Below are 17078 nucleotides of genomic sequence, written 5' to 3'. Positions count from 1 at the left end.
GACACCAAAGCCTGGGTGGGGACAGGGCTGGGCAATGTGGGTGCATGGTAGTATAGGCAGGAATCACCTCTCGGCCTCAGAACACACACAGCAGAGCCTGAATGACAATCTATTTTGAGACCTGGGCTGTGTTGGTTTTTCCTTCCACCCGGGGTTCCAAAGGCAGGAGCAGCAGGATTGGACGAGGCCTTGGCCTGGGCTATTTTTAGTCTGTGTGCACAATCTGGGGGTAGCAGAGATTCGGGGGAGAGGTGTCATAAGTTTTGAGGAGACACCATTCCCTAAGGAGCATGGTCCCGGAGACAGCACAGAGGGGATCAGTAACTGCAGGCCTGGACTGTCCCTGGACCCCTGAGCTGACCTAGCGCCACATTTCCCTCTGTTGGCTATGCCACCAACACACCGGGTGATATAGAAACCTTACCTACTCCAGGCTCCACTTTCCCCTCTGTAAATTGGTCAACAATCCCAGCTCGTTTGAAAGACTTTTTTTTTTTTTTTTTTAATCACAAGATCCAAACATCTGTGAAAATGCCTGTAAACTGGAATGTGTTCAGTGAGTGCCTACCACTGTCTGGCTCAATACTTATTGAAAAACAGGAACTCAGTGTAGTTGCACATCTGCCATGCCAGCGTTGAGCTGGAAGAGGGAGGACCAGGAATTCTAGGTTATCTTCCCATACATAAAACAAGACCACTAATACACGTGCGTGGAGAATGATCTGAGACACTGAGCTGTGAACAGGGATTTTCCTCAGTAGGCAGGTCTACAGCCCATAGGTTGTCTTCCTCAAGTTAGTCTGAATTTGATAACAACAAACATAGCTTCCTTTGTGACAAGTTTTGAAGGCTGCTAACAGGAGCAGTTCGAGTTTCTTGGAAACCTTCCTAAACCACAGCCCTTCCCAACCTCAGGCCAGTCTTCTAGCTCAGAAGTCCTAAAGTTATTCTGTGTCTGTGAGAGAAAAATAAAAGCCCTAATTTACTAAGGAGACGGGCCCAGAAGGGGACAGTAGTTCACCTGAGGTCACACAGCAAGGGGTGGCATTTCTGGGCATGAGTCCATTTCTGGGACCCAAGACCTAGCAACTTACTTCTCTTTGCTTCTGGCCACCAGGATGATCGTTAGGAACAAAGCAGGAAGGTTACTTACAGGAAGCAAGTCTGTGCAAAACTATAGAAGCTTTGCCTAACTACAAGTCATATAAACTATTAGGATATAATAAATATGATAATTATATATTTGTGAGTAATAATTTAGAGAGAAATAAAGCTATATATCTATATATACTTTTTTTTTTTAAGACAGGGTCTCATTATGTATCCTTGACTGGCCTGGAATTCACAGAGATCCACCTGTCTCTGCTTGTACTGGTTTTAAAGGTGTGCCCCCACACCCAACTGGAAATATATTTTAAGGTAATTATTTTATTTCCATCTGTGTTATTTAAATTTTTCTTTTTTTGGTGGTGGCTGGGGGGACATGGGCTTATTATGTAACCCTGGCTGATCAGGAACTTGTGATCCTCCTGCCTCAATGTTGAAATTACAGGAGTGCACCACCACACCTGGTAAGTAATAATACACTTAGATTGCTAAAAGGTGACAGCTTTCTAGGCCATCTTCCAAGACCAGCCCTCATCCCAACGAGGCGACCCTGGCATTCCCTGGATCCAGGAGGAGACCCTCTGCAGCCCAGCCAGTCCTTGCCCCTCAGACACTTGTGGCTGGCCTCACCTCCATCCACCTGCCGTTGTCCTCTGTAAAGAGGACACAGAAGGGGTCAGACTTGGAGGTGACGTCCCGATCCAGCAGGTTCTGGCCACTCACTGACAGCTCCACTTTGCACACACAGCACTGAGAGCCCAAGGGGATGGCCCCTGCGGCGGGGGCCCCCCCACCCGGAATGTAGGCCATGGGAGTTGGTGGCGGCAGCAGCAATAGTTCCTGGCAGTCTGAAGAACAGGAATGAGTGTCAGGAGGGGACAGATACTTTTCGCAAGCTAACTCATCACAGGGAGGCCTCACCACTTGACTTTCAATACCTGGGTATAGTCAGGGTACACTGGTACAAGCCTGTAATCCCAGTATGAAGGAGGCTGAGGCAGAAGGCTCTTGAGGTTGTGGCTAACCTGGATTAGGCAAGATTCCATTTCAAAATAAAACAAAGAAGTAGGTTGTGAAATGGCAGACGGTGTGTGTGAGAGAGCCATAGGCAAAGGCTTGTCGGAGGGAGAAGACAAGAAACTTGGAGGGAATGAGGAGTCTCTGAGAGGTATATGGTTTGCCTTGGTGCCTTTTCTCAGCCTTCTGTCTTTACCCATGAGCTATACACAGGCCCTTGTGTTGCCCATGTAAAGATCACAGGGCAGCATAGGACATGGGTTTCCTACATGCACTGTGCCAGAAAACCAGGGTTTCTCCTGAGCAATGCCCGGGTTAGCATCTGTGGTAAGTTTGATGGTTTCAGGTTTCCTTGTTGCTTTGACCATGAAGGAAGTAAACTTCTGGTAACTTATTCAAAACTGGGCCTTGTTCACTGCCTCATATGGTCCTCCTACATCTCTATGCCAAGCCCATGAGGCTTCAGAGCGTATGTGAAGTGTATGTGCACTAATAAATGAACAAATATGCCCTGCCCAACTTGATCCTGGTCTTCAGCACACAACTGATCCTCCCAGGCATCCTTGACTTCTTCAAGCCCTGCTCAGGACCAGTGCACCTCTCCTACTGAGGCTGGGCACTGACACTGCTAATGGTCAGTGGCTCTGTTTTCCTCAGAGGACAAGGGTCCATGTGCAGAAGTGGAGAGACTATCTCCACAGGGGTAGGGAGCTGTAGAAAAGCCCTAGAAACAAGCCCAACATTCTCTGTATCTGTTTCCTAGCTGCCAACACAATGTCCTACCTTGGTTCTTTGAGATCCCCAGGGGCGGAGGCTATCTCACAAACACACACACGTTAACATGGGTGATGAGCCTAGTTTCCAAACACCTCATTAATATTTGGTCCCCTCACTGCTCAGTAATTTTTTGACCTGTATCTTCCCAAGGAGGGGCTTGGAGCCCTGCGCTTTAGAGCATGGTAGGATCCCGTTGTTTTCTACCTCAGTCTTGTGGGGTACATAGGAGAACCACCCTTTTCCAGGGAAGGAACTGAGGCTCACACATTTCCTCTAGGTATGTTGGGTACCTAGCACATCCCAAGACCTGCCAGTTGCGTACAGAGCACATTCCAGTCCTGGTGTCACCTCTGAGGCTAGAGACCCAACGGAGCCCTCCTCCTGCAGCCTGGTCTAGAGACTCTATAAGCCTAGGTCCCTACGGGCAGTCACGCTCTATAGTGAGAAGTGATGGCAAGCTAGAAGCACGGTTGCCCTTTATGTGTGTGCATTCACTTGTGTGTACATTTGTGGAGGCCAGAGGTCAACACTGGGCATCTTCCTCAATTGCTCTCTACTTTGCTGTGTGTGCTGCAGGCATGAGTGTGGGGGTGCATATACTAGTGCCCACACTGGCAGAGGCTGGGACAAGATGCCAGGTTCCCTCCTCCATTGTTCTGTCTTATGCCTCACTCCCTTGGGATAAGGTCTCTCACTGACCTCATCTTTTTGGCTAGGCTGGGTGGCCACTGAGTTCGGGGACTCCTCCTGTCTCTGTCCCTCGATGTTGGGATTATAAGCACCAAGAGTCATGCCTGACCATTAACACAGAATCTGCAGCTTCAAACTCAAGTCTCCGGATCTTCATGCTTGGAAAGCAAGCACCCTTAGCTGCTGAGCCACCTCCCAAGCACCTCCACCTGATTTCTGAGACAGGGTCTCTTGTTGAAGCTGGCACTCACCCATTCGGCTACACTGGCTGGCCAGTTGGTCCCAAGGATCTGCACGCTCTGCACTACCACCCCCAGCACTGGGATTACATGTGCACATTACCAGGCCTTTTACATGGTTGTTGGGGAATCTGAGCTCTGCTCCTCATGCTTGTGCCTGGGCTGTCTCCTAGCCCTTTTAGTATGTGTGTGTGTGTGTGTGTGTGTGTGTGTGTGTACATGCATATATCTATTTATTTGTTTATTGTGGGGGGGGTATGGGGGGTGTTCATGGATATCAGAGGACAAGCTGTAAATCAGTTCCTTCCTTCCTTCCTGAAAGGAGAGAACCCCGGGGATGAGCAAAGGTTGTGAGGCCTAATGGTAACTTTACCCACTGAGCCACCACCCTCACCTCCCTTTTTTTGAGATAGGGTCTCACTATGTAGCTCAGGCTGTCCTTGAATCTATAGTCCTTGTTTCTGCCTGTTTCATGCTGGGATTACATGTAACCATGTTTGGCTTCTTGTCTTCTCAACCACTCACTTGGCCTGAAACAGCTGACTGTCATGCTTAGGGGCAGCGGCCGCTGTCCCACAGAAGACCACATCATAGGGCTCTACTCCCCAGACCGAAGCCCCTCCCCCATGTCAGGTTCCTAAGGGACACTGCAGACAGGACACAATGCCTGCCCAGGGACCTTTCGGCAGGGAGAGCGAAGAAGCCAGTTTTCAGCTTTCTGCTCTTACTGGCTGTCCCTAGAACCTCATTACAATCACAGTTCTCAAAGTATCAGGGCAGCACTGCAATTTGCCGACAGGATTTATTCTTGTTGGTAAAAATCATTTTCTGCAAGAAGGGGTGAGGAGCGATGATTGTGGTGTAAGCAGCCGGGGATGGAGAGCAAAGCCTCAGCTGGCCAGTGGGCATCAAAAGTGTCCACAGGGTCTCCTGTTCTGCCTGTGGTGGGCACAGGCAGGATCATCACCCTACTTTACAGCCAGGAAATGCAGGGACAGAAAATAAACAAACACTGCCCAGGGCCGCCATCCAGGAAGCAGCAGAGGTTGCTTGTGAGGCCATCTCTTGATGCCCAAGCCAAAATGGGCCTTCTCACCTGGGGAAGAATACTGGGCAACCAGGCACAGCCTAGGAACCCACCAAACCAGGGAGCTGGGGACCAAGAGGCAGGCTTATAGCCGGGGCTGTAGAGCAGGAGAGCCAAGGACCAGCCAGTTTTATGTTTGTATGTATGTATGCATGTATGCATGCATGCATGTATACACATATTGTATGTTATGTATTTTGTAGTGATAGGGGTTTGAAATTAGGGCCTCCTACATCCAAGCTAAGTGTGCTACTCAACTATATGCCCTTTCTTTCTCTCTCTCTCTCTCTCTTTCTTTCCTTCTTTCCTTCCTTCCTTCCTTCCTTCCTTCCTTCCTTCCTTCCTTCCTTCCTTCCTTCCTTCCTTCCTTCCTTCTTTCTTTCTTTCTTTCTTTCTTTCTTTCTTTCTTTCTTTCTTTCTTTCTTTCTCTCATATTTTTAAAGTTTTGAGTCAGGATCTCACTAAGTTATCCAGGCTTTGATCTCATTCTGCAGCCCAGCAGGCCTTGACCTTGACATCCCCTGCCTCAGTCTCCCAAGTAGGCAGGATAGCAAGCCTGTGCCCATAGGCTAGCCCCACTCATTTTATTGTGGACCCAGAACCCAGGTCCTCAGTTCCTCCAGCATCACCCTATCTGCGCCCTCATACTCCCCACATCACTGACAAATAGGTGACGCCCACCTCCTAGTCTTATTTATTTATTTATGGGTTGTTTTTTTTTTTTTTTTTTTTTTTTTTTGAGGCAGGGTTTCTCTGTGTAGCCCTGGGTGTGCTGACTCTGCCTCCCAAGTGCTGGGATTAAAGGCCTGTGCCACCACTACCCACCCCCCTACCTACTATTTGTAACACTGGCACCTCTACAACAAATTTCACGTACCCTAGGCATGGAGTCCTATAGCCCAGGGTGCTGTTCCCATACAGAATGGGCCAGGCACACTTTCTGATGCAGCACACATGTAGACCTTGACACACATACACACTATACACACACACACACACACACACACAGTTCACACACAAGTACACTGATACACATGAGCACCCATGTGCACACTGCCCTAATGAACAAAGGCCCAAGCCACATGATTACTCTGAGTACACAACCTCGTGGCAGTCACTGCCCTGTCCACATACCCAGAGTCTTGCCTTCGTTACTACGCTAACACCCCGCCTCTGACTAGCTGAGGGCACAGGCTTGAGGGCCTGGTCCAGGAACCCCACCTGGGTCAGCTCCAGCCCCAGCTGAAGGAAAACAGCTCCATGAATGGTGGGTGGGCGGGGAAGTGGACTCCTCCCCAGCCAGGGGCAGGGCTCCCATCTCCAACTCACCCTCTGGCAGGAAGCTTCTGGATCCCCGAAATGGGGAGCACATGGTGTCTGAGGTTGGGACAGGCAGGGGATCAGAGTGGCCCTTGGTGCCAGCCCGGCAGCGGGGCAGGGATCCGGACCCTGAGGCCTGACGCAATGGAAAAAGAAACCACAGCCTGGTTGGGCCAGCCCCCTCCCCTCCCTCAGCAGAAGGCAGCAAGGTGTCATTAAGGGGGGGTTGGGTCTGTGTGAGCATTGGGCAAGATGGAAAAGCTCCAGGACAGCACCATCTGCAGGTAATTTGGGGTTTGGGGCTGGAGGAGGGGGTGCAGGCAGCAAGAGCCTTTTCCAAGGATGATACACGTCATGGCACAGGCGTGGGCACAGGCCTCTGGGAAAGAGGTTGTAGTCAGGGATGCAAAACCAGTAGTCCCAGTCAGAGATGAGCTAACTGAGGCAAGCAGGAGGCAGGGCTTGGAAATGACCTGTCCAGCGGTCACACATTCATTCAACAAACATTCCTTGCATATCCTAGGGCGGCAGAAACAAGGCTGAAGAGGCAGGTAGTGGTGGCTCAGCACTCAGGAAGCAGAAGCAAGGGACCAGAAGTTCAAGTGCAGACTGAGCTACGTGGTGAGAACCTGTCTAAAACATAAAAAACAATGTAGAAAGTTTAGCCACCCCCCCCTTCCGCCATTGTGGCAGTTACCATCCTGCTCTTGATAGAAGCAGACAGACTCAGATGACATTAGAACTAAACTACACATCTAGAGTATTGTGGCTTTGGCCAGAACTCTAGTAATTCATGGCCAGTGACTCCCTGCCCTTCCTCTCCTATGTCCCATGGGGCAGCCTTTTCCCACTCCTAGCTGCGGCCAGCATCAGCCTCATGTCTCCACTTCCCCTGCCATGGCCTGGCCAGCTACAAAATCTCTTGTGCAGCAATGCTGAGCCCACGAAAGCCCTCCCCTGCCCGGCCACAAGGACTCATCACGTAAATCAAACACTACCACGGAACCTTCTAATGTCCTCTCCTTCCAGATCCCACAACTCCTTGCATTACCCCAGGCTGAGGGAGCCGGGCTGAGCTGGTCCCTTCCATGCCATTCTCCCCCAGTTCCCTGCCAAGCTTCGCTGCCTTCCCCTCTGGTTTCAAATATCCCACCTTCTGCTTGCCCTGAGCCCTTTGCACTTGCAGTTCCATCTGCCGAAACTGCTTTTCTTCTCTGGAAGGGTCCCAGTTGTCAGCATTCTCAGGGAACTTCCACAATCACTTAGGAGCCAATGTGATCTGTGTCTACACCATTTCTTTAAGTGATCACTGTATCTACAACTGTTTTACACACTCCTTCATAAACTCCCATAATGTGAGTTCCCGAGGGAGGTCCCAGCACTGATACCCAGCACGAATGAGGGTCTGTATAACTGTGAACACCCAGCAAACACAGTAAATGCACCAAGAGCCAGGAACTCAGCCCCAGGCTGCCTTATCTGCATCACTTAAGAGAGAAAGCCTCTTCTCCAACCTTGGATCTCATAACCCTTTGAAAGACCAGAAAGAGAAGCAAGAATCGAATTTAACAGGGAGGAAACTGAGGCCCAAGAATGGTGAAGGAGTAGATGGGGCCGAAGCCTGCTGACTCTGAACACAGGGGCTGAATGCAGTTGAGGGGGCTCTGTAGCTGTAGATGGAAGGACCATCTTTGAGGTGGTAGTTACAGGAGATGCCAAGTGAAGCAGGCTCAGGAGACAATGGGTTACAGGAGGCCCCGGGGACCCAGCCAGGAAGAAGAGGTGAAGGCAGGCAAGGGCAGATCTAAGGTGGCCCAGAAGCAGCTGCTCAGCCCTGAGGTTCTCAGCCATGGCCACTCAAGGGACAGGAGGCCCTGTGAGACTGTCAATAGGCACTCCTCGTAGGAGGCAATACTGTCAAAACAGCATGCGCAAGGCTGTGGAGGTGGCTCAGTGGGTAAAGGGCTCACCACACAAGCATGAGGACCTGAGTTCGAATCTCTAGAACTCAGGTAAAGTCAGGTGTGGGCAGTGTGTGACTGTAAGCCCAGTGAGTCTGTGGTGAGAAGGTGGGCAGACTCTCCAGAAGCTCACAGCCCAGCTAGCCTGGTGTACACAGCAGCAAACAACAAAGAGACCCCGACTCCAGCAAGGTAGAAGGGAGCAGTCGACACCTGAGGTTGTCCTGACCTCCATACAATGGTGCGTCCAGCCTGGTATGCACCATTTTTGTACTTTGAAGATGGGAAAAAACAAAACAAAACAAAAACAACTCCAAAGAGTGAGGTGTTACAAAGCATTGCCAGTGCCAGCCACACAGACACTCGGTCCTCTGGGTAGCACCAAGTGGCAGTTAACTGCACTGATTCTGGATGTAGTAGCCTGTACTGTGAGTCTCTGGTTCTGCCATTTCCCATCCGTGTGACCCCGGGCATATTACTTACTTAACCTCTCAGTCTTGCCCTCTATAAAAAAGAAGGCAATAAAGTATGTTCCTGGGTTGTTGTGAGGATTAAGATAAAGCACATTTGCTATTACCAGTGGTTCTTAATCTCTGGGGTGGAGACAGCAGGCCAAAAAACAAAAACAACAACAACAAAAAACAAAACAAACAAACAAAAAAAAACAGGGGGATGTGGCCAAACAGAGGGCAAGGAACTAAAACTCGATGAGACACATGGTTCTCCGTCACTCTTTCCTGCTGTGGGCACAATGCACCATGTCAGTTAGGCCAAGGGTGGAGGATGGGACAGGGTGACAGTCCTTGAGGCCTCCAGCTAACTCTCTGGCCTTGACACCTTAGGGGTCACAGGAGCCACAGGACCTGGTGGGCACCACCTTGGGAGGACTGTAGCTCCTGCTTTCCTGCTCCAAGCATGGTTCTCAGAAAGCACCAGAAGTGTAGCATCTGGCCCCACCCAGACCTGCTCCATCAGAAGCCCTAGGGAGGCCCCTAACAACCCTTGTATGAACAAGCCCCAGAGGCAAGGTGGGGGAGGCCGGCTACACTCAAACCACGGGTTTGGCAGGCAGGTGTGGTTTCAAACACGTTCCTGGAGGGAGCATGAAGCTGCCCACCTGCAACCATGATGGGAGCAAGGAGGAGGGCCCCTGAGGCTGGGACAACGCCTTGGGGATGGCCCTGGTTTGACCTGGATGTAGTCTAGTTAAGCAGATTTGACATTTGGTTTCCATACAAGCTCTGCCATGCCTGGTTGAGAGAGGAATTTTTTGCTCACTAGAACCCTCAACAGGTCAGCCAGTCATTCCTCGCCTGCTGACCCTGAGGGTCTCCGCTAAGTCCTCAAGGCTCTCCAGAGGTTTGGGATAGGTGTTGAGGGCATTGCTGCCACTGACCAGATCACAAGATCCAGAAATACAGAGGGCAAGCACATTGTCAGGACTTTCCAGAGAAGCTGCTTTCTATGTCTGCATTTGCACAGTAAGAGGTTGATTTTTGTTTTTGTTTTATTTTATTTTTTTATTTTTGTTTTTCAAGACAGGGTTTCTCTGTATAGCCTTGGCTGTCCTGGAACTCCCTCTGTAGACCAGGCTGGCCTCAACTCATAGAGAGCGGCCTGCCTGTGCCTCCCAAGTGCTGGGATTAAAGGCATGTGTCCCACTGCCCAGCCAAGAGACTGATTTTAAAGGGTCTGTTCATACGAGCACAAGGGGGTAAGCCTGAAGTTTGGAGCGCAGCATGGCCTGGAAACAGGAAGGGTTTTCCTATGTTGTGCTCTCGAGGTCCAAGACTTCATCTTGGAGGAAGCTCGGTCTCTGGCTGAAGGCCGTCTATCAATTGGATGGGGCCCGTGCGCAGAGGATAATCGGCTTTGCCCAAAGCCTGATTTAAATGTTAATCGCATCTTAAACATACCTACACAGAAACATCTAGACTAGTATTTGGCCAAACAACTGGTCACCATAGCCCAGCCAAGTTCATAGAGACAGTAAGCCATCCAAACAAACTTGAGCTTTGAGAGGTAGCAGGTGAGGAACTGGGCTGGGGCTCAGACTTCTCAAGTGTGGGGGCTCCAGGACACCCTGTCAGCTGGAATGGAAGGGGGAGGTGGGCATGGCCACCCCAACAGAGACAAAACTTGAATAAAGCAGAGTCACTATGAGACCCAATCCCATTCTGAATGCACCGTGAGCTTCCCCTTCCAGAAATCCCGGGCTCGAGGTCTTGTGGCCATGTGACCACACCCACTGTCATCGGAAACTGGATGACTGCCTATGTGGTTCTTGCCTTCTGGCTCCAAGGCTGATAACTGCTCTTGATATCATCACTCTCTAGGTCTCAGAAAGGATCACCTTCCAGACTGATGGGTTCCTGGACCAGCCATCTGGTCAACTTTTGTATCTGTTCTTTCTTTCTCTCCCTCTCAGTCCCCTTCTTTCCCCTCCCTCTCGTGTGTGTGTGTGTGTGTGTGTGTGTGTGTGTGTTTGTGTGTTTAAGTGCACACATATATACAGGCAAGAAAAAAACCTCAGTTGTCATTCCTCAGGGTTTCTTATTGGCCTGGAACTTGACCACTAGGCCCCAGAGATGGATACACCTATCTGTCTTCCCAGCTAAGGTTCTAAGAACTGGACTCTGGTCCCAGTGCTGGCCATGCTAGCACTGTATTGATGGAACCATCTTCCCAGCCCTGTATCTGCTCTCTTACCCATGGCGATGCCAGGATGCTCTGAAAGCTCTATATCACATGATGAAAGTCTCTTGGAGGCTCCCTTCCCCTCTCAGGACATTATCTAGTCCCCCTGGTAGGGCTCCTGTGGTCCTCCCTCCCCCTCCCACCCCCATGGCTCTGGCTATGTTCTTCACTACATAATACTTCCAATAATACTTTTCTGTGTGTCCCTAATTTTGCACCTGCTGTTCCAGCTGCCTTGAATGCACTTCCTCTTTCTCCACCTGACTTCTTTTATTCGCATTCAGCTCAATAAAACCAAATGTGGTATCACTATGCACCAGGTCCATCATGATCCCTTAGGACAGTCAAAAGTAGAAAGCTGACACACTGCATGTTGGCAGGAACGCAGGGTGACCAGAACTCTTACAGTTCACCAGATGCAGTGGGGTTTGGATCAAACCATTCAGAAGAAACATTTGGCAGGGCCTGAAAGCTAACTCCTGGCACAAGTGGTCTCAAAAGACACTCAGGAGGATATCCACAGCAGCACCGTATGAGATGCCACCCTGATCCAGGATCAGGGACCAGTGTGTCAGCAATGGGAATGGGCCACTCATCTCGCTGGATGAAAGAGCATGAAAGAGAATCTGAGCACCCTATTGGACTCTGGGCATGAGGTGAAGTGTGGACAAAAGAAACAACATCACTGTTGAAGGCGATGATATTGGTATGACAGGAAGCAAGTAACATGAAACTGCTGAGAAGGGACAACAGGAGGAGGTCCGGTTGTTCCCATTTCTGGGCCCAGCGGCTATTATCCCAGCTGCACGGCTTTTTCATGGTATCCTATGCTGAGGGTGTTCCTCTTTCTTTTTCAAACTGTTGGGGGTTGCACAGAGGGGCTTGGGTACTCTGACACCACACCACACCACACACTCACTCGGCTCTTCTGATTTTGAGACAGGGTCTTGCTATGTAAACCAGGCTGACTATGAACTCACAATACAATGTTTAAGGGGAGTGTGGGGTCACAAAAACCCACAGACCCCTCCTCAAAGCCCTTAGCTGCTTTCCTGGTCACTAAGGAGAACCAGTTCAAAAATATCAAACAGAAAACGTTGGCTTGAGCTATCATTTTCTTCTCTGTTACGGAGTCTTGCTATGTAGAAAAGGCTGGCTGTAAACTTTCAGCCATCTTCTTGCCCCAGCCTCTTGAGTGCTGGGAATACAGGCATATACCACTATACCCCGCCTCTTACTTCCCAATACTGACACGTATAGAATGGGAGCTGAGCAAATATGAAAGAACGTGATTGAAAGAGGAAAAAGGAATTATAGAAGCCCAGGATCACAGATTCACAAAGTTCCTGGGCCTGGGAATTCATGGATTTTTAAAAATTAATTTATGTGTATGTGTGCTTTGCCTGCCTGTATATATGTGCACCATGTGTGTGCGTGGTGCCCATAGATGTTAGAAAAGGTTACCAGATGCCCTAAAACAAGAATTATGGATGGTTGTGAGTTGTTGGGAACTGAACTCAGGTTCTCTGCAAAAGCTCTTATCTGTTAAGCCATCTCTCTAGACCTGTTTTTGTTTTTGCTTTTTTCTTTTAATGCAACTTTGGCTGGTCTAACCTTGACATGTAGACCGGGCTGGCCTGGAACTCCAGAGATCCACCTTGCCTCTACCTCTTGAGAGCTGGGACCCACACCTAGCTGGAGTCTGGGGTTTTGAAATAACGAGTTCTTAGACACTCTGGGCTGAAAAGTTTCACCCTGTCTCTCCTTCCAGTCATAAGAACCCCAACCTCACTCCTACTACTCCAGCATCCTTGCTTGTTAGGGAAGGAGAGATCCAGAGCCAAGATTCATACTCTCAGGGCCCTCCCTGTGCGCTGTGGCTTGTGGCTTCTGCCAAGTGGCATGCAGCCTCAGGAGCAGGCTGGCACTCAATCTTGACAAGGCAACAGGGTCGGGGAGCTCTGCACACAAATCATTTTCTACTTCAGCTATGGCACCGGGTACTGTGCTTAAAAGACACCACACTCTGCCAGGCAACCAGGCCATTATAGAGATAAATATAGATGTAGACAGCCAGGCGAGGAGACTGCAGCCGGGGTTGGCGCTGATGCTCTCCTGGGACCCTCAGTTTCCACCAGGCCATACTGGGAAGGAGGCTGGTTAACACCCACCTACGCTCCGGCTCGGCTCGTGTGCAGCTCAGCCACCTAGGGTGTATCCAGTGTTACTACAGGGGTAGCCAAATGGTCAAACATGTAGCCTTGTAGCCTTTCCTTTCTCTTACCACTCCTTCTTTCTAGTTCTCCGCACTTCATCTGTAGGCTTGGGTACCATGCCTCTCTCCTGCTACCCTGGAAGGGATGGGCACAGAGTTGTCTGTGCCGCTGAGTGCTCTGAACACTTAGGGGACCACAGGGGTGAGTCTTGCCAGAGAGAAGACCTTAACTAATGTGGTTTCACTCAGAGATTGGGCTCAATGTTTGCTCCCCCACTATGGTGTTCACACCCACCAGGGGAGTGCCATGAGGCAACTAGGCCCTGCCTAATTATGTGTGAATCTTTCTCCTCTGTACCTGTTTCTCTGACTGTGAGTGAAGTAAGGCATGGCCAAGCCTCTGTTGAGACTTGGAGGTGTGGCTACAGGTGTTCTTCTGTCCTTCCTAAGATCTCCAACCTAACCCAGATGGCCTGCTTGGGACACATCTGTGTGCAGGAGAGAGAGTGCTTCCGCTCTTAGGTCGCCCATTTCTTAGATGAAGAAACTGAGGTCAGAGGCTGGGAGTTAGCATTCAGCAGCAGGGCAGTTAACTGAGCATGCTTAAGGATGAGTTCTACCCCAGCACACAAATGGCCAATTAACCAAGCAATTATAGGAAGTAAGGAAGAAAAAAAGGAAGGAGCCAAGTGAATTGATAAATTGAGATCAGAGAGGTTAGGAAACAGTCTAGCAGCCGGGCACGGAGGCACACACCTGTAATCACAGCACTCGGGGAGGCAGAGGCAGACTGTGAGTTCAAGGCTAGCCTGGTGTACAAAGCGAGTCCAGGACAGCCAAGACTACACAGAGAAACCCTCTCTTGCAAACAAACAAGAAATAGTCCAGGTTAAGTGGGGAGTGGGTGACACTTGCCAGCATTCCTCAGTCCACTGGTGGGCAGGCAACGGCAGTAAGTTGTGGGCTACCCACAACCCCCAGCTTTCTGTGCCATGAAATCCCGCCCTGTTGTGACATGTGTCTTTACACACACCTGCGATATATCCAATCCCTGGCACCCAGCATAGAGAGACCAGTGTCCCTCCAGGGATTCAGGGTGGCAAGCTCACAGTCCTTCCAGGTTGTCACCTAACACTCAGGACCTCATTTGGGATGAAGGGTAGACTCCCATTCCATGCTCAGCATTTACTGGGCACCTTCTTTGTTCTGGGTATGAAGGCATGGCCTATTGGGGGGAGCCAATGCCCACTAGAGGAAGGGAGAGGTAAGGAGCCGACGCACAAACGAATAAATGAGATCACTTCAGACTGACAAACACTCTTCCTCTCAGATTCCAGCGGACAACGGTTTGGCTGTAGGTGACAAGTAGAGAGTACTCCAACATACTAAACAGGACTCTCCTTGCCTCCATGGGAGCCAGATTCAGGAGGCAAACGAGAGCAGAGGACGCAGAAGGCACCGCTGGCCCCGGCTCAGTCTTCAAGCACTGGGAACCTTGAATTGTCTCTCCCGGACAGCAAGGGCTGGAACACGATCAGATGGTCGCCACTTCCACCTGCCCTGCCTAGATGGCAGCGTGACCGAGCCTCCTGCTTCTGCAGAGACCTTGCTGACCTTTCTGAAGCCATGTGTGTGCTTCGAAGGGAGATGGCTGGGTTCTAGAGGTGTTCTGCTCTTGCCTCTGCAGCCCCAGCCTGTCTGGCAGGGCTAGGAGAGGGCGAAGAGGCAGAAAATGCTAGGAGGTCTCAGCAGGCAAAGATGCTCTCTCTCTCTCTCTCTCTCTCTCTCTCTCTCTCTCTCTCTCTCCTGACAGGAGTGCAATTACTAGAGTGCTTTCTCGTCTTCTGTTCAAGCCTCAGAGCCCAGTGAGGTCAGCTCCAGGTGGGGGGATGGGCACCTGCATGGCATCCACCACCTCAAAAGGTGTTCTTTCATACCTTGGTTGAGTAGAATGCAGATTCCTACCCAAGTCTCTGCCCCAGAACCGTCCAGAAGAACCAATGTCTGGATTCCAGGACTCATCACTAAGGACCCGAAAAAAAAAAAAATCCCAGAAGGGATCCTGAATGCAGTCATGAGAATCAAGTGTACTAATATTCCCAGGAACAATGCGAGTGACAGCTGTTCCCAAGTGCCTCCCGCACCAGTCAGAGCGCTGGCACACACACCCTTTGTCATCTACATTGATCCTCACAACTATCTTTAAGGAAACACACAATTACCAGCTAGAGAAGGGTACAGAGAGTGCACACCTCACTATTACACAGGTTAAACTGGGGCTCCATTGTAACCCTCTTCTTCATGAAGTCTCATGACATTGGAGGAAGGCTTGAAACACAGAGACCCTCATGAAAGGACCCTCACTTGTAGTAAGAATACCTGCCCCATTTCCTGGCCCTAGCCTCTCTACAGCTGTGCAGATGGGCTGGTATTGCAGTTTGCCTCGTTTCACAGATGGAAAAACACCCAGCCCCAAAGGCTGTGTGTGCACGTGTGTGTCAAGGCACGAAGGCAGGAAGCAACAGGGGCCAGGAGAACTCAAGCAGCCATAGCCTTTGTCCCTGGTGTTTCTGTGCAGGAATGAATCTGATGAACTCTTCCACTCCAGAGGCTGGGTCACCATCTCAGGACAGGCCCAGAGCTCACAGGACGGCAATAAAGTCACACCCCTTCATGTTTGTGCCTGGTCAGTTTCCAAGCAGCCCTGGAGGCAAGCCCTCTTGACAGAACTGGAAACACAGAGTTGAGGCCACCATCCCATTTCTGGTCACAAAAAGGTGTTCAAGGCCGGGTCTCTCACAGCTCCCATATTGCAGCTGTCCACAGGCTACCAGAAATGACAACCCAACCAAAACGCCTCCCTCCCTGTGGGAGAAAGGCTCTCCTTCAATTCAAACAGCAGTGTTCTTGACCTCACAAGGGGAGTTCTCAAAGCCAGGTGACCAGAGGTCAGAGAACACAGGACTAGGAGCCAGGAGGCACCTCTGGCGCTGGCTCAGTCCTCAAACACTGGGGAACCTATATTGTCTCTCCTCGGGCAGCGTGACTGGATTGTTTCCCTCCCCAGCTGCCCTGCCAAGATGGCAGGATGACCCCCAGTTCGAAGAGCCCACACCAGGTCCCTTCTGAGGCCATGCTCTTCTAAGTTGAGAGAGCTGTATTCTGGAAGAGCTATGCTACTGCCTCAGCTGCCTGGAAGAAGGCAGAGGGTTCCAGGCAGGAAGTCAGGACCCTGACCCTGGTGAACTAGGGACTTCTCATCAGGAAGCCTGCCTGGCGACAAAGCCACCAACCACAGAAGCTGTTGACACCTTGAGGGGCAGAATAATACCCCTTCCCACCTCTTCCAGACAGCTCCATGCTCCTATACGATAGAGATCTATGGTCAGACAAAACGAAGCGCCTCTGGGCTAATCCCCAAAGGCCTTTCTCTCGCCCCTTCCTCCAGAATATTTATGCGGTAGGAAGAATCAGAGTGTAAGTCTGACCCTTTGAATGGCCACCGGGCTCTGGATTGCTACTGCATCTGCGCCCTTGGACTCCCAGCCCCCTTTTGAGGTAGCCCCTTATCCAAAGACTAGCCTGCTGTACCAAAGGCAGGATTCTGGAGAGGAGGGGAAAAGAAGGAAAGAGCAGCATTAGTCTCCTTCATTTTTCCCAGGAGCATCGCGGCGGGGATGGGAAGGAAGAAGGGCTTCTCGCTTCCTCCTCCACCCCTTGAAACACACAGGTGCCAGACAGCTTTTGCGCAAAAAACTAGTTTGCAAACACCAAACACACTCCGACTTCTGGAAAACTGCCCAGCACTATTCCCCATCTCCTCCCCCTTCGCCCCCCGCAGAGAGTCCGCCCTAGGGCTGATCCCAAGCAGGGCTGGTCAGGGTCAGGGTGGGGTCAAGGGGTGCGCCTGCCACCAGCGGCTGTGCTGATAGCCGCGGGACGGCCATCCCCCCCCCCCCCCCCCCCCC

The 17078-nt window shown here is 50.8% G+C and overlaps 1 protein-coding gene across 3 annotated transcripts in view; it reads right to left on the bottom strand.

Annotated features, from left to right (window-relative positions):
• Cpne2 (copine 2) overlaps positions 1-17078 on the bottom strand; it is a 38351-nt gene that overhangs the window by 20775 nt on the left and 498 nt on the right. The window contains exons 1-2 of one of the 3 annotated variants that reach the window (XM_055620998.1): positions 6247-6838; positions 1738-1955 (exon numbers count right to left, since the gene is read on the bottom strand). In XM_055620998.1, the coding sequence (XP_055476973.1) occupies positions 1738-1955; positions 6247-6481 (453 nt within the window). In that variant the 5' untranslated portion in view covers positions 6482-6838. Of the gene's footprint in view, positions 1-1737; positions 1956-6246; positions 6839-17078 lie in introns of those variants that run through there. The other 2 variants (XM_055620997.1, XM_055620999.1) reach the window with 2 other exon arrangements.

The sequence above is a fragment of the Psammomys obesus genome, unplaced genomic scaffold (assembly GCF_907164565.1).
Source record: "Psammomys obesus unplaced genomic scaffold, mPsaObe1.curated_primary_1811, whole genome shotgun sequence".
Lineage (NCBI taxonomy): Eukaryota > Metazoa > Chordata > Mammalia > Rodentia > Muridae > Psammomys > Psammomys obesus.
This window is presented reverse-complemented; position numbering and strand designations above follow the sequence as displayed.